This window comes from Acomys minous, assembly GCF_964271855.1.
Source record: "Acomys minous genome assembly, chromosome: 9".
NCBI lineage: Eukaryota > Metazoa > Chordata > Mammalia > Rodentia > Muridae > Acomys > Acomys minous.
This window is the reverse complement of record NC_140490.1, coordinates 16,628,126-16,646,429: the sequence shown is the minus strand read 5'-3', so window position 1 is coordinate 16,646,429 and position 18,304 is coordinate 16,628,126. Positions and strand designations below refer to the sequence as shown.

Here is an 18,304-nt window from a genome sequence, read left to right as displayed (position 1 = left end):
CTGATCCTTCCTAAACACTTCTATCAATTGTGGCCCATACCAATCATTCAAATATATATGCCTGTAGGCTACATTCTGATTCAAACCCCTATATGTATTTATGGTTTTTTTTGCGCTTATATACAGATGTTTCTCTGCATGTACATCCATGCATCACATGTGTGCGGTACCTTCAAGGTCAGTAGAGAGTGTTGGTTCCTCTAGAACTAGATTTACCAATTGTTGTGAGTGCTGGGAACCAAAACTGGGTCCTCTGAAAGAAAAAGTACTTTTAGCCACAGAATCATTTCTCTAGCTCTCAAGGCTTAAAAAAAATGGTTTCGATACATAACTGTTTGAATTTTTGGAGGTGGAAACTGGAAACATAGAGACACAACTATGCTTCTTTTTTAGTTCAAATTTCTAAGTAGCCAGGAACAGAAATCTATTCAGTCTAGTGTAGACAAAAATGTCGACCAGCTCTAGGAACACAAAAGGACTTAATGGCATCAGACATGTTGTCTGCCCCCAGCCTTCCTAGGTTCCTGGACAGATAGCATGCCTGCCGACTCAGAGGTAAAACTAGAAACTCAAATCTTGAGAACATAGTATGAGATGAATTAAGATTCACATTGATGAATGCTCATCCTAGAATTCTTTGTTATAAAGAAAACAGATCAAAACAATGATTAGTCAATGGTAAACAATTTGAACAACCATTTCAAATTGTTTGGGGCAGGGGGATTGGAGAGATGGCTCAGTACTTAAAGGTCCTTGCTCCCATTGCAAAGGACCAGAGCTTAGTTCCTAGTGCCCATAGCCAAGGGCCCACAATCATCTGCAACTCTGGATCTGATACTGTTATCTAGCCTCTACAGATACTTGTATGTATGTGCATGTGTGTATGCATACACACACACACACACACACACACACACACACACACACACACACACCCTTATTTAAAAAAACAAATTATTTTCACTTCTCAAAAGTTTTCCAAAATAGCTCTTCCATTTTCAAGCACTATCAGCCCAGTTGGAGTGACCTAACTTAGCCACCTTCTTCCCAGCACTCTGTCTGGTGAAACGTCTCTGCATGCTTTACCCACTTTCCAGGTAGGATTCTGTGTTTACTCTCACAGTGAGACTTCTTGTCGCTAGGTGGGTGGATGCTCTGCCTCTGAGCTGCGTTGCTGGCCCTTGAGGTTTGCCTCTGATGACAGCCTAGGAACTCTGCCTCCCAAATCTAGATCTGAAGGGTTTCCACTTGTGCATTTTTTTCCTGAAAGATCTTTATAGTTTATATCAGAAATCCTTTTCGTGGTTCATTTGCAGTTACTGTTTATAACAATGTGCCTTTCAGATCTCTACATGTATGCCGTCCTTGTGTGCTGTGTGGGCATCCTCAGTGTTCTGCTCTTCACCCTGGTCATTGCCTGCCAGACTGTGTTTCACAAGAGGAAATCTAGAGGTAAGAAAACAGATAAGGTCATGTCTGGGATGGGAAGACACACCATACACGTGTGCACTCAGGGAGGCAGGCAGGCAGATGATGATGTTGGGCAAAGTATCTATCATCTTGGTGGGAAGGCATCCTGGGTCAGCAACTGTTTACCTGGAACCAGAGAGCAGAGTGAGCGGGCAGATTGGCTTCTCATAGGTGATGCTGGGATAAGCTGACCCGAGCCGCACCAGCTAGATTCCCCTCCCTCACATTTCTTCACTGCTAGGGCTTCGGGTTCCTCAGCTACTATTGTGTTATTCGTCCTGAGGAAGCTGAAGCCATAGCCAGGGCAGCCTGGCATTGCATTTTGGCTCACCCTCTTAGGACTGAGTTTTGGGGGATAAGCTGCCAAACCAAAGGGCTTGCAAATGTCTTCTTGGCAGGCAGGTGACACCTGGAATGCCCTACCTCCTCTGTTCTTTTCCAGTCTGATGCCTCCTCCTCCTTTCTTGTCAGAGTCTCTGATTCCCTGGAGTCTGTCCTCAGTCCTCTTTCCCTCTGTTTTCTTTCCCAGGCATTGCAGTCCATGACTCTTATCTCCCTAGGAATGCTGCCCATTCTAACAGCGGTCCGTGCCTCTTACTGAGCTCCATTTCCCAAGTCTAGTTGTTCTGAGAATCTGCCCAGCTGGCTGCCCCTGTTCTGTTCTCCAAAGAAGGCTCAGCGAACCTTCTTCCAGGGTGTTGGCTGCCTCCTCGGCCCTTGCTTGAGCTGTTGTTTCTTTTAAAGCCCCCTCTGAGTATTCCTCATACATACCCCCTCCCCCAAGACTCTCCAAAAGGAGTTGGTGGACCCTGAGCACACTTATGGTGACATGCGAGTTAAGTCACACATCCCTGCCACTATAAGGCTCGGGTTGCGGATCTGGGAAGAGTTAGCTTCTGTTCATGCTCATAGGAAGCTTTATACTGGGAAACTGAATGACAGCTACAAAGGGGACAGCTGCCCAGGGATATGGGCAAGATTGCGGAAACCAGAAAGGGAGGATGGGCTTCGAGGGCCTGACACCCATGGGAAACTTGCTCAAGGGGTGAGGAGGAAACATTCTGAAACCTATAAGAGCTGCTGTTGTCACGGGGTTCAGCAGTGAAGAGCTCTGGCTGCTCTTCCAGGGAGCCTGGGTTCAGCTCACACCACCGACATGATGGTTCACACGCATCATTAAGTCTAGTCCAGGGGAATTGGATACCCTCTTTAGGGCCTCTTCCAGCACCAGGTATGACATGGTACACAGATGTACATGCAGGCAAAGCACCCACACATAAAATAAATTAAATAAAATAAATTGCTGTGGTGGGAGAGATGGCACAGAAGAGCAATTCAGCCAAAGTCCAGCTGGGGCAACAAGCAGGCTCAAGGGTCCTGCACGCACAACTTCCTTTCTTCAGTGCAGAGTTCCGAGTATTTCTTCCCCTTAATGTTAAACCAAAGGCAGCAAGCATGGAAGACAAAGGAGCCATCAGCAAGTTCCAGGATTTGGCCTCAGTTGACAGGAAGCACATGCAGCCCTGGAAATGGAGCCAGGGGTACAGGCCAGATACCGCTCCACTAGAGCCCGAGAGCTGCCCTCCAGCCTTGTGATTCACTGTGCTGCCCTTAGGTACCTTCCTCCATGGCACCTGCCACCCCATTAAGATATCCCAGAATTTCCCTAGTTCACGGACCCCAGCTGCTTCTCTGAGCTTGTGGCAAATGTTGCCCATGGGTGTTGGCCCCCTGCCTCCCTTCCAGAGAACTCTGTGTGAGGCAGAGAGCATGCATGTGACAGACCCTCCTTGGAATTTGGCTCATGACAGATGCTCCACAAATGATGAACAAATAGATTTGCTTCCCAGCTGCTCTGCTACCAGCTGTTGGAGCTTAAAAGTCACCAGCAGCCTCCAAGCTGGGTGTGTGCTAAGGGCAGCCCCACCAGGGCTTGGACAGACTTGAGGTGCAGACTCCATGGGACTTGAGGCAGGGCCCAGGAATTGGAGAAATGCCAAGAAAGGCAGACCGGACACACTGGGTGGGGTGGGGGGGCACCTGACATCTTCCTCCATGCCTCATAGAGAGACCTCAAGAAATGGTTGTTAAAACTGGCTCATCACCTTCGCCTGCCAGGATGCTGCAGGGTGCTTGTGCTCAGCATCCAAAGCCCTGCCTAGATGTCAAGAGCATTGTTTGAGCACCTGTTATAGACCCAGTGCATGGTTCTACTCCTCCAAGTCCTGTGTTGCCTGCATGGTTCCCACGAGACTAGAGTGTGTGACAATATCCCTAAACTAGGCAGTGACAGAGGTGAGATGAGGGCTCTAGTTGTATCCCAAATGTCCTAGTTTTCTACTCTAGAAAACTCTCAGGCATCTGAGGGTGACCATTGTGAAGGAACTTTTCTCCAGCTTCCCATGAAGGGTCATTGATGAAGTTCTTTCTAAGCAGATCCGCCTGGCTTCTGTGGCTCCGGGCTACCTCTTTTGATATGAGTTTCAGAGAGGACAAGAGCCCTTTATCGGTGACTCGCAAAAGCTACATAGGATGTGTATGAAGACATGGTGTTATGGTTTGAGCATAAGGTGTCCCCACCATAGGCGCATGTGTTCGAGGCTGAGTCCCAAGCTGATGGGACTATGTTGGGAGGTCCTGGGAACTTCACAAGGTGACAAGTAGCTGGAGGAAGTAAATCACTGGAGTCAGGTATTTTTTGGGTTTTCTTGTCACGTGTCCCATTTTGTTCTCTGCTCCGTGTCCACCAAGAACTAAAGCGTAGTCTCAGGCAGTTGCTGCCCCTTCTGTGGTGTTTTGCCTGAGCACATGAGGCCAAACGTCTGTGGACTGAGCCCTTTGCAGGCTGGGAGCAAGGAACTCTTTTTCTTCCTTTCAAGTGTTCTTCCAGCTGTTTTGGTCACAGTTACATATAAGTCAACACTACACTTGACATACACGTGGCAGAAACAAGTATGGATGGGTGCAGGTAGACTTTAACATCTGGGAATAGGGCTGCTTGCGAGCCCCAACTTAGGAGTTTCCAGCAAAGCACAAAACAAGCAGTATACACATTCGGTTTTCATACCCTTGTAACATCCATTGTATATTAAGATGGAACAAAAACCACACTTACAGACCTTACATTTACATTAAATGAGCTTGGGTCTTAGGTGCTTATGAATGGGTTTCTTCCTTTTCAATGTGAACTCCAGAGGGTCATTGAACAGGAGCAAATTGTCACTGGTTGTTCGATTCCCCTTGAATACCAAAGCCATTGAGTGCAATATTTCCAGTGTTAATGCTCTGTGCCCTAAGCTCAAGGACACTAAGTTTTAAGAAACTGGGGGACAAGTCCAGTTGGGGACCCAATGCTTTGGTGGCTCTGCTTCTGTCCCAGCACTCTCTGGGACATTAATCCTCTGAGTTCTCCTTTCCTGGTGGAAAAGAGGGGAATGCAGAGTGATGGTGATTTATTTCAATATTGCTGTCTCTCCCACTGCCAAACTGGAAGCAAGGTAGACCCCAACTTGGGGTGGAGAAAGAGGTACAGCCCAGTTACCATAGGTAGCTAGGGAATAACTGACTGCCATGGGGGCTCTTCGGGGTCAGGAGTGCTGGGATGTTTCCATAACAACCACCTGGCCAGGGTATACCACAGGAAGCGGGCTCTGTTGTGAGCTAGCTGCTGTCAATGACTATTACTCTCATTGAGGACCATTAAGCATTTGTGGGCCATACTACATGTGTCCAAATGGTTCTGTGATCCTAAGATACTACAATCCAATGACACTTGCCAACTTTTTATAATGGCTTCACATCCCATGCCCTGAATTATAACAAATCTGCATCATTGTGACTTAAGCTAGAACTGTAAATAAAGGGTCGAGGATAATGTTTGGTTTGAAGAGGGGGTCCAATTCTTACAAGAGGCCCTACTGTGAGCCTCTTGGTGTTTAGGTTCTCCCCTCAAAGTGTGTTGCTTGGATTTTTTTAAAGGTTTTATTTATTATGTATGCAATGTTTGAAGGCCAGAAGAGGGCATTAGGTCACATTATAGATGATTGTGAGCCGCCATGTGGTTGCTGGGAATTGAACTCAGGACCTTTGGAAGAAGAGCAGAACAATCAGTGCTTTTAACCTCTGAGCCATCTCTCCAGCCCCGTTGCTTGGATTTTTGTGTGTGCATGATTGGGAAAGCCAGCCCCTTCTGTAGGGGTCATAGGGGACTAAGGTTTGTAGGCTGCTCCTACCCAACAGTGCTCCTTGGTTCCTGCAGGAGCATCTGGACAGAGGACATCCTGAGGACCCTGCAATACCCTTGGCTCTTCCAAAGCCAAGGGCAGCAGGCCAGCTTTCTTGGCTGCTGTTCTGCCTCAGCCATTGCTGCTATGTTTCCAGGATGCCCAGCTGCTCCATGAGCAAGGCTAATTGTACCCACGTGTTCCAGCCCAGCCCAGGCGTATTCCATTCTGCTCTCTAGCACAAATCACTGTCCTTGCTCTCAGTGCTAATGCTTACCCTGCCCAGGTCCTCACCCTGGGGCCTTTTCAGCTGAGTCACCCTGCAGAACACCAGTCCTGGGGCCCAGGACTGAGCTCTGAGTTTGGTGGTTTCTCAGGACACTGGTTTCTAAGGCCACTGCTTGTCAGGAGTCCATCTAGTCTTGCTGGCCCAGGGAGCTTCTGATGCTCTCCCAGCCTTCTGTGCCTGAGCTTCCAAAGGGTGATTTGGCAATGAGCTACTGTGAGGTGATTGTAAGGCACCTTGGGACCAGGCAGGAGCAGGGGTGCCCTTTCCTTACTGTATACGTGTCAGTGTGAGCTCTAGTTTCTGCCCACTTGCAGTCTGTCTTCTAGGACCAGAGACTGGACAACCCAAAGCTCATTACAACCCCTCTCTCCCCTGCCTGCCCACTGAGACTGGTGGGAAAGAGGCCATCTTCCCTTAGTGAGGCTTGTGAGCCTCCTAGCAGGTTTCTCAAGAGTCCTGGACTCGGAGCCTAGATTCAAGTTCATTTATCTACAAAGTGAGTCTTCAGATATTGCAGAGGAATTACATCTGAGCCCCCAAATCTCCTGACTGTAAAGCAGGGAGGGGTATTCAGCTTACCTTTCAGGACTGTGGGACTCCTAGTCCTGGGTGTGGGCAGAACAGGCATCCTGTTAGTTAGCCTTCCACCACTGAAGAATCTGGAAGGACATGAGCTTAAAGGAGGAAAGGGTTATTTTGGCTCAAGGGCTTGAAGGTTTCAGTTTATGATCACTTGACCTCATTGCTTTGGCCCTCATGGAGTCAGAACCTCTTAGCAGGGAGCATGCAGGGAACAGAGCATCCCGTCTCATGGTGTCTTAGAAGCAGAGAGGGAGAAGGGAGCCCAGAACAAGACGTGGCTTCCAAGACCCACTCACAGCAGCTATGTTTTGCCATTAAGTCCCCATCACCTCACAGTAGCTCATCCCCAAATCATGAACCACTTAGTAGACTATGAGCCAATCATCCCTCGAGGCCTTGCCTCTAAACATTCCTAAAAAAATCATTCAGTCTCTTTTCTGTTGCTATGACAAATGCCCTGACCAATAGCGGCTTTGGACGATAAAGGGTTTATTTGGCTTACTAGTCCAGGCCATAGTCCATCGCTGAGGGAAGTTAATGGGTTAACTCAAGGCAGGAACCATGGAGGAGTATGTTTGCTAGCTTGTTTATGTAGCACAGAACCACCTGCCCAGGGAATGGTGCTGCCCATGGTGGGCTAGGTACTCCTACATCAATTGTAAAAAAAAACAAAACAAAAAAAACCATGACACTCTCCCATAGACATATCCACAGATCAGCCCACTGTAGGCAGTCCTTAGGTTGAAATTCCCTTCCAGGTGCCTCTAGGCTGTGTCAAGATGACAGGTAAAGCTGACTAAGACAATGTCAAACTGTCAGTGCAGGTGTGTGTGTTCAGATGTGCATGCGCATACGTGTGTTCATGTGTGTGTGTGTGTGTGTGTGTGTGTGTGTGTGTGTGTGTGTGCGTGCATGTGTACCATACCTTGGTTGTCCCCGGCAGTGGGGGTGTGGTTCCTTCAGCCTGCCTTCCAACTCTTGGTGGAATTGGTGACAGTGATAAGCCCAGCTGGGGATGTCATCGCCTTCAGGCTTGACACACTTTTGGAGGCTTGGCCATGGGTGATGGCTTTGAGCAATGAGGATCTAGCTGAGAATGAGGGAAAAGGGTGGTGACAGGAAGTGGCTAGAGCTGGAGTGTCTTGTCAGGAGGGGTGAGAAGCATTAAGCTTCCTTCCAGAACCTTCCTCGGTCTCCCAGAATGAAACCATGTATTTTGTATTTTTATCTCTGAGGACAAATGCTCCACACTGGATGCAGGAGACAGTGATGGAGGACTATCCTGTCAATCACTCCAATGGACCTCTTCTCCTTCCTGGCTCCAAACCCCGAGAGCTAGTACCATAATTAGGATGGTCCTGTCTCACTAGGAAGCCTTCCACATACTCCTGAACCCTCGCGGTGTGGGCTCCACCCCCACAGAGTCCAGGTTAAGCTAGGGCCACACTGATGTGATTGGCATGCTGCTATGCCTACTGATAGGGGACTCTGGGGCATCCATTTCTCAGAAGCTTACACTCAGTCCTGGGTGGACCCTGTTCATCAGCGGGCATGTTGGTCCTCCATCCTCCCAGCACAGACCTTACATTCATCCAAACATACGACTGGCATGACCCACCATGCTGGCGGCCCTTCTTAGCCAGTCCCCCAACCCTGAAGGAAGCTCCCCAGCTTCTCTTCTATCTCTCTTCCTGGTCTCCATCTACCCTGTTCCTTTTCCTGCATCTCCCCAGACACAGGGAAGCTCCTGGCATTCTGCTGGATCTTGGCCCTGCTCTGCCAGCTTCAGCTGCAGCTCAGTGTACAGGCCATAGGTTCTGGGAGGCTCAGCCATCTATGTGCAGATAGCACCAGCTCTCAGTGTCTCTGAGAACGGCACAGAGTAGACACAGAGGCCTCCAGGTCAGGTCACTGTGCCGGTGTGACGTGGAAGGACTTGCAGCACTCAGATTGCTGCAGCATGAGGCAGACTGGGCTGCACGTCCGACTTGCCTAGCCTCACTGTCATGGACACTGCAGGTTTGAGTGGACATTGTGGACATCATGGCTGCTTTCTCCTGGCACTTCCCTCTTTGCCATCTTCGCTGTGTGGTTCATCTGGTTTTCTGTCCGCATTCGTGACCTGGTCTCCTTTGTTATAAAGGGGCCTGCCTTGTTGAATTAGAATTCATCCTAATGGTCTCATTTTAACTAATCTCTTTCTAAGATCCTATATCCAATTACAGTCTGATTACAAAGTGCTGGGGATTAGGTTTTCTACATACGAATTTTGGAGAACACAGCTTCGTCCACAACACCTGCTGTGTGCCTATGGATAAGTTTATTACCCTCTCTGTGCCTTAGTGTCTTTCATTACAACATAGGAACAATGTCTAAAATGGCTAACGTAAAGTGTAACTTAGAGTACAAACTTGTGGACTCTGCACTTTTTTTTTTTTGCCTGAATAGTTCTTGAAACACTTTTTCACAACCTCTGTGACCTTGGTCTTTTTATTTTTATGTGTTGTCGACACCTCAACTATTTCATTAAAAATGTAAATTGTTTCAATGGAGGTGCTTTCCAGAGTGCTGCATGAAAAGGTATCTTAAAATGGTGTGAGGACATCATGCCCTTTCGTATCCTTGATTTTGATCACCATCCTGTTTATCTTAAGCACCCCATGAAGGAAGGAAAACACCCCATGAAGTGCGGGGGCGGGGATAGGATGCCTCATCAGTTAGGAATGCCACTCTGTCCTTCCCTTCTCTTTCTCATCCACGCATCCCACAGAATTTTATCCTATCTTCACACAGCTGTTGTGCTGAGCGACTACTGTGCTTGCCTGCACGCGTGTGTACATGTGCACAAATTTGAGCTAATAACGTCTCCATTCCCTTGTCTCTGTGTGCAGGTGTTAAAATATTGTTATAAGATCAAACTATCAATACTTCACAATTAGCAGCATTTTGAAAGATGGCTATAAAGTGAACAGCAATAACATAAATAGATCATTTACTTAGATAAATAATTAATACACCTAAAGTAAAATTTCATTGCATGTGCATTTCTACCGAAATGGATTTTTGTTTTTACATTATATATCCTCACATGTAAACGAGAAGACAAGCACTCGGAATCTGATTCAGAATCTGGTTAGTGGTGTAGTTAGTTCTCCATCAATTCCGTTTCTGCTTTGTAAATAGGTGTTAGCTTGGGAATTTCACCTTTAATACAAAAGAAGGCAAGAATAGGTGGAGTTTTCTTATGCTACTCAATACCACTTATAGCTTTTGAATTACATAGGTAAAGAGTTAAATGGTGATGTATCATCAAAGATTCTGGTTGACGTGCTGCCAGCGGACACCTGGATCAGGTCACTAGTCAACCCTAGTTGGAAGCCGAATACTGGGAATCTCATTGTCATGAGTTTTAGCTACTAAGCCGTGGTGAGCTGTTTGAAGGTCCCAGTGGACACTAATGCTTCATGCCAGCTCATGGGTCCTGCTTCCCAGGATAGGTCTCTATGAGATAAGTCCCGATGAGCAAACAGCATGCCTTGGCTTTGTGATGTGGAGAAGGTGATGTTATAAACAGAGAAGAAAGGGAATATTAGTCAGATCTCAGGCACGCTGTAAGGGAACCCAGAAATGGATTCCTATAAGCTGTTTCAAGAATGTCCTAGGGTATACAAACCAAATACTAAAGTCTATTGACCCACATAAAGCTTACAATGGCTGTCATAAATATGAATTGTCCCATATATGCTATGGTTGCTGTTGTTGTATCTATAAACCATCTATTCCACAGTAGGTGCTCAGTAAATGAAATATAGGAGAAGTTTAGACATTAGCGCGGAGCTGGCTTGTATGCCTTTTTAGCTCTCCAATGCTGACAGCCCTGCTTTGGAATTTGCACTGGCTGACTCCATGGCAGGATCACCCAAACACAAGAGCATGAGATGACCATTTCATCTGCTCACCGTCCACGGGTGGGCCTGGGCTCTGTGGAGCATCTGTTGCTGCTCTCAGCTAGAGGCGTTCATGCAGCTGCAGTCTGGCTGTGGGTCAGTTGGGGTTGCTTGTTCTGGGTTCTCAGCAACAATGCTTAACGCCTTCTCCATGGGGGCTCAGCTTCCAGTGGGCCCACAGAAAAGCTGGCAGTAGGAAAGGTGCCGGCCACAAGCCTCAGACACAGCACCTTTTATGCCTCTGCTTGTGGCACATGGGCTAATGTTCCTTGGATCCAAGCAAGCCAGGCAGCCAAGTTCTGGTTAGCATGAGGTGGGAGGTGTTATACACAGGTGTGAACCGATGCAATATGATGGGATTCCCTGGGGCATAGGAACATTTGCCACACACCTCAGGATTCCCCTGGCTGTTTCAGCTTTCCTCTGTTGAAGTGACCTCAACCTCAAGTCTTAGATGAGACACATTCTAGATTAGGTACCCGTGTATTCTGATTTTTCCACTATGGATAGAAGTTTACCTGAAGGAGAATCATCGTAGAAAGATATCTTGCTCCAAGACTGCTTTCTTAAGGCCCTCTTTTTGATGTGTTGGTTTGAAATAGTACAAAGCCCAAGGCTAGTCTCGATGTTGAGGTTCCTCCTGCCTCAGTCCTCCAAGCACTGCAATATCACATCTGACTAAGAAGCCCCTTTTGGGACCATAAAGAGCACTAACCAGAAAATGCAGCCAATTTTACAATGAGCAGATTCTGAGGAGAAGAGAGAGCCTGTCCCATGTGGTCCCAAGGGCTGTTCTCATGACTCAGGTGGAACGTCATCACACCAGGACCCAAACATCTTGGCCAATAATGACTGTTATGATGCCTGGAGCATGTGGCTTCATAGCTGGTATAGACCAGAGCTGAAATTATAGCAAGTAATTGATGTGCCCTCTGATATCTCTGCCGTGATTTCCCCCCAAAACTCATAGGCAAGAAGCCCCAAGAGTTAGCTGGCGCAGCCCCAATACCTGAGCAAGATCTGGGTCCCTGCCTTTCAGGTAATTTCAAACTAGCCTATATTTACCAACCGTTATTCTTTTTCCTTTCACAGGAAGACATTATTTGGTGAAATGCCCTCAGAACAGGTAGGAATATTTTCTTTGTTATTTCAAATAAAATATTTTGTTATTCTATGTTCTCCAAGAAATTAGTTAAGTACATGTTCTTACTAAGAGATGTTGGTGACAAGAAAGCCAAACATTGCATGTGCTGCATATGTATTTTTGTGTGTGTGACTAGTCCAGATGGCATGAAGCTCATGTTGGCCCAGCTTGTGTCTTGGAGGAGCTTGGACTGTGTCCTGTAGAGCCTGTGGGAATTTATGACTGATCTGAGCCATCTCGGTCCCTTCTCACCCCTAACACTTCTAACTGTTTCCCATGAATACTGACTTGGCCCATGCTCTACTTTACCTGACACAAGCCTCATTGGGAATACAGTGACTTTAAGATGTTTAAATTCATTGAAAATTTTTGAAAAAAAAAAAAGGTAAAGTAAAACCCCACCCAACAAAGAGAAGTTATTTTTCAAAAGTAGCAAGTAAGCCACCAAGCTGCCATCACACACATACATTGTAATTCCAGAGGAACTATTAAAATAACTCTACCTCCAACACTAAAAACTACTATATAAAAATCAAGAGACTCTCAGACATTCTCGCCCAGAGTTGCCACAGTTTCCTGCATCAACAGTGCTTGAACAGAACCAGTGCTCTACCCCTCAGATCCCAGAAGAAATCCTCCGTGTGTGATCTGACATGTTGAGCTCTGATGGGGTCTAGGGCAATTCGAAATAGAAGATGTGTACTTTTCATCAAGTGGTGTGTACTTTCACCAAGACATCTACAGACAGAAACATGAACTGAGACCCCCCCCCTTTTTTTTTTACAGCATCAGCATCAACGTTATTAAATTTAATTACAACATCAACATAATTAAAGAGTCTTAGCCCTAAATATAAAAGCTAAGACTATAAAATTTCTCAATGAAAATAAGAGAAAATTTTTGTATCTTTGAATTGGTAGAGTGATATTGTGCAAGAGTTATAAATTAGTGACTGAAGCTGTATACTTCCAAAGATATAATTACAAAAATGGAAAGACAAGCCACCAAATAAGAGAAAATGTTTGAAAATCAGATAAGAGATGAGGAACGTGTTGCCAGATATAGCGATCTTCCAACTGCATAATAAGATGACAAATAGCACAATTAAAATAGGCACAAGCGATCAGAACAGGTATTTCCCTAAAGAAGATGTACCAGTGGCTCATAAGTATGTGGAAACATGCCCAATATCTTTAGTCATTAATTAGGGAAATGCAAATTAAATAACAATGGGATCCCAGCATACCCCAACCACAATGCCTACAATCCAAAAGACATGATGCCAAGTGTTGGCGTGGGTATAGAGAGACTGGATTACTACACATTGCTGAGTGGAGCAGCCCCTGGGGAACACAGTTCGGTAGTTTCTTACGGTGTGGCTTTTAATAATATGGGCCACAAACTGTACTTGTAGTGATCTACCCAAGTGGAATGCAAGTGTACATTGACACAAAGATCTGGGTGGGATTGTTTACAACTGTTCCATTCATGATGACCAGACACTGGCAATGATCCAATTAGGCTTATCAGCTGCTGAGAGAGCAAACAAAACGCAGCGGATCGGTCCAGCAAAGTTCTACCTGGCAATGGGATTGACTAGAAACAGGCCATTCTCAAAACACCGCAAGTGAGAGGAACCGGTGCAAAACTTAACAATTGTGTGCTATTTTAATGAAATGCTTAGGAAAGGAAGATTTATGGTGACGCAAAGTAGAGCAATGGTTGCTGAGGTTAAGCATGGGGATTAATTGTGGGTGTGATTAATGCGGTACTGACTAAATGTGGAAGGAACTTTAGGGGGGCTGTGATTGCAGTGTCCTAAAACTGTATCATCCTGATGATTGCACAACTTTGTAGGTCTATAAAACTCTGCCAAATTATTTATCATATGCTACAAATTAAACTGTACATTGATTATGCCTCAACAGAACTTTCTTCTTCTTCTTCTTAAAACCATGTCCCGTCATGCCCTAGGACTAGGGTGAGGCAGGTGTGCCATTTGGAGGGAGGGTTCCAGCTGGGTGGTCATGGCTGCTGCGAGGCCAGCCCACCAGTCTCTCTTGACTCATGGGATACCTGGCTCTGCTTCATGGAGAGCTTGCGGCTCCTCCTGTCTTGGGTCCTTGTCCCCTAGTCCTCATCACTCTCCCCTTACAGCTGTCCCAGTCTAAGCTGGTGACTAGTGGGTGGAGCAGTACAGCTTGGATGTCATCTTAGCTTGGTGGGTATTAGAGTCAGGTTTTCCCTAGCAATGGAATATACAAGCGTGTTAGTAATATTTCCATTGTTGTGACAAAATACTTCAGAAAATCAACTTAAAATGGGTAAAGGCTTGTTTTGGGTACTGTTGCTTTGGGGTCTGAGGCATGGCAGCACATCATGGTGGAATACAATGGCAGAGCAAACCTCATCCCATGGTGGCAAGGAAGCAGAGGGCAGAGAGGAGTAGGGATAGTCTTAGTTTGTTTGTTTTGCTTTGCTAAAATACCCCAACAAAAGCGACTTAGAGGAGACAGTGTTGACTTTGGCCTATAGCCTAGAGGGAACACAGTCCTTCTGGGGAAAGTTTTGTGGCAGAATCACGAAACCAGACTGTCACATCAGATCACAAATCCAAAGGCAGAGAGGGAAGAGAGCGTTCAATCAGGCTATAAAACATCAAAGCCTAGTGATGTGTGTTCTCCAGCGAGGCCCCACCTCCTAAAGGTTTTATAACCACCTTGAGCAGAGCCACCAGCTAGAAACAAAATGTTCCAACATGGAGGCTGTGAGACACATTTCACTCTCAAGTTATGACAGGATCCCAATGTCCTCTTCATGGGTGTACCCCAATGATCTAATTTCTCCCCAATAGGCCCTGCCTCTCAAGGGTTTCACCACATCATGATGGCCCCTTGATAAAGATGAGGCTTCAACACTGGTGATCAAGACTTAATTCATGACCTTAGAAGATGTTTAAGACCCAAACTATAACCCAAAGGGCAGGGTCATTGTCTTAGTTAGGGTTTCTATTGCTGTGAAGAGACACCATGATCACAGTAATTCTTATAAAGAGAGCATTTAACTGGGGATGGCTTACAGTTCATAGACTTAGTCCGTATCACCATGGCAGCAGGCAAGAAGACATGGTGCTGCAGAGGTAGCTGAGAGCTCTATGTCTCAATCCACAGGCAGCAGGAAGAAACTGAGACACACTGAACCTACCCTGAGCATCTGAAACCTCAAAACCTGCCCCAAGTGGCACACTTCCTCCAACAAAGCCATATCTACCCCAACAAGGCCACACCTCCCAGTAGTACCAGTCGCTATGGGCCTATGAGGCCACCTTCATTCAAACTACCACAGTCATAGCGTTCTATTCAAATGTTATTTCTGCCTCTGTGCCAGCCACACTGGGGGTAGGGAGTGGGATGTCAGTGATGTAGTGGGGTGCCTAGCTCAAAGCTTTCACCATGGAATGCTTCCTGCTGAACCAGCTACACAAGCCTTTGTAAAAATTATTTTCCTCCTGCAACCTGAGACCATGGTGGAGCCAAGCCTGACTATAGATCTTCTGGAAAGCACCCACCCTCCTGATCAGAGTGTCATGTGACCTCATGCAGTCCTGACCCCCTCCTGCAATACCCGGCTAAAGAACAACTCAGTTCTTTTCTTCACCTTGGCTTTGACCTACCTGTGTCCTGGGCTTGTAGCCTAGTCACTGAAGTCCATCCCTTTCAGAGGGAGACCGAGATCCTGATACCCTCTTTGGTTGCTGCTATGGCAACTGGGCCCTGAGTCTCAAGCTCTATTCATGATCGCTGTCCTTCTTTGTCCTCTGAACACTTCCTTCTAAAGGGAAAAAGACAGAAATCACAGGGCCAGGGCCAGAAGCCAGGAAAGGAAACCCTTAGGCAGGGAGGGACCCTCAGGAAGAGGCCACATGCTGGTGCTGAGTACAGTGTAGTCACAGGAACAGGGGCCTTGCCAAGTGACCGGGGCAAGATGGTGACTCTAGGGAGTTCCATGACTTGCTAAGAAAAAGTTCAAAGAAGAAAAGAAAAACTTATGGTGACTGTGTTCTGTCCTGAGGCAAGAAGCTGGCATGGTCTTGGGTAGGGGGAGTGGCCTTGGCCTTTAGGATTGAGGGACTCTTCCTTTGCCCTGACCAAGTGTCTTAGGAAGCAGAGGTACCAGAAGAGAGCAGGCATTCCAAGGCTGTGTGTGTGTGTGTGTGTGTGTGTGTGTTTCACATGCCTTCCTTTGAAGGGTCAGTGATGACAGCAGTTAATTTCATAAGAAATGCCTCTAAAAAGTCCCCAGAAATGGCTTTAAAACAAAATTGCACAATTATTCTAAGCTGCGATGCTTCTTAGGTGATGGCCAAATTTTAAAAAGTTTTCAAGAGACAGAGAGAGAGAGTTCCCGGCTCGGCCAGCTCCTGGGTCTAAGACTGTACATGTTTGCTGAAGAGACAGGAAGGTGGCGCCACATTTCCAGAGCCAGCCTTTTTTCAAGTGTGTGGTGCACTCTGTCTCTTAGACAAACTGGAGTTGAGGCAGTCTCTGTTCATCAGGATGCGTTAGAGACATAGTCCAGGGTTATTTTTAAGCTTCATTTAATGCATTTTCTATATTTCTCTGAACCATCAGAGATTTAAAAAAAAATCCCCTGACAATTGAAGCAAGGGATTTAATCAATAAGCGGCATGCAAAGACCTCAATGAAGACAGAGATGCAATTTCAGAGACCCTAAGATTTACAAGTTAGCATTCAGACTTTTATGGTCAAACAAAAAAAAATTGGCTTGGCAAAGCCTATGCTGTAGTGTTCATGAACTGTGGTGGAAGAGCCGATGGAGTGAGATGGCCTCAGTGGCTGTAGGATCACTTTTTATGTAGCACTAACAGCGAACACAGGCAGTGTAACCCACTTGTGAATGGTCATGGGAAAGCTGTGCATGGAGACATGCTTTGACAACCACCTCATGAAGGAGCAGATTTTATCCTTGTGCTCAGAACATGCACACAAAAAGGTCACACAGAGGGCAGAAGCAACAAAAACTAGTGGACTGTGCCTGGTAGACCCTGGCAGCCCTTTCTGGAGACGCTGGCTGCAGCTTAACACATACACAACACAACTTGCCTTACTCCCAACTCAAGCACTGAGAATAGATTCCGTACTAACTACATAGTTAGGACATGGACAGTGTAGCATAATCGTGAGTGATCATTGCTAAGTGATTGTCCTGAGCTACACACATAGTTCGAGATGCTAGATGCGTCCGACTCATTTAATAATTGTCATGGTGTAAGATCATGACAAGTGCCACTATTTATCTACCTTAAAAGTGAAGCTATATCACTTCTAAGGAGCTCCTGACATGTAATGTCAGTTCACCTTGGGTATTTTAATGGCAGTTGAGGGCTTTGGAGCCTAGGGTGAGACATCTGGAAAGTTGTCCCATATCATAGCTGACGCTGAGGAATGCCTGTGGTTACCAATATTTATTGCCGTTCTAAAAGCAACAGGAGAGTTGCCAATGCAGCTCCAGAAACTAGTAATTCCTCAAGATTCTACAATAACAACTTCACAGTAGATGGTACGTGTTGTGTCTGTGGGCTGCATAGAACCTTGAGGAGGTGACCAGGTTGGAAAGGAACACATAGACCTTTTTCATGATGCAAGTCGGTCATTCACCTCACCAGGACAAGAAATGGAGGATGTCGACTATGACCAGGCTCTGTCGCCCCTCTAGCTTCTGAAAATGACATGGAGACTTATGTTTATTCATTATAGTTTAGGCCTCAGCTTAGGCTATTTCCCAACTAGCTCATACAGCTTAATTAACCCATTTATTCTAGTCCACGTCTGCCACCTGGCCCATTACCTCTCCTCAGTCCATCTTCCTCTATGTCTGGCCAACGGATCCCCGCCTCTCAAATTTTCCCACCTAACACATCTCTGGCCAGAAGTTTCATCTTTCCTCTCTTGCATAGCTATAAGCCATCAGCTCTTTTTGTTTGTTTGTTTGTTTTGTTTTGTTTTGGTTTTTTTTGACACAAGGTTTCTCAGTGATAGCCTTGGCTGTCCTGGACTCCCTTTGTAGACCAGGCTGGCCTCGAATTCAAGGCTCATCAGCTCTTTATTAAACCAAATTAAAAGGTGTTGGAGATGTACTAACTCCAACTATACTCCAACTAACTCCAAAATACTAAGGCAGGTGATGCTTCATAAAATAACAATAGCGAAGTCCAGACAGTACTAAGCTCTCTTCTGGTACAGAAATCAACATTTGAATAATACAAAGACAACCTTTCCATGAGTGCACAGAAAGATGACCACAACAAAGGACACTTCTGGAGGTAAGAAAGATCAATTAAAGTAAGGTCTTCCACTGTACTGTGTAGTAAGGAGCACTTGGGAGGCCCAGAAGGATGCTGGCAGAACCCAGGCAACATGGCTCGTTGAGCCCCGCTCCCTTAGGCCTCTCTGTGTCCAGATCTTGGTCTCTAGCTGTCTTATTTCAGACTGTAACAAGTCTCCATGTAGCATGTGGCAGACATCTCTATACCTGCTCATTCAATGATGATTAGAAATGGCAGAAGCAGGGAACATGGGCTTCACAGTGGTTGAGTGCTATAGGAAGATGGTCTTGGACCAAGGGCAGC

The 18,304-nt window shown here is 46.2% G+C and overlaps 1 protein-coding gene across 1 annotated transcript in view; it reads left to right on the top strand.

Annotated features, from left to right (window-relative positions):
- VSTM4 (V-set and transmembrane domain containing 4) overlaps positions 1–18,304 on the top strand; it is a 78,552-nt gene that overhangs the window by 32,740 nt on the left and 27,508 nt on the right. The window contains exons 4-5 of the mRNA XM_084794475.1: positions 1,345–1,452; positions 11,604–11,637. Of these exons, the coding sequence (XP_084650601.1) occupies positions 1,345–1,452; positions 11,604–11,637 (142 nt within the window). The remainder of the gene's footprint in view (positions 1–1,344; positions 1,453–11,603; positions 11,638–18,304) is intronic.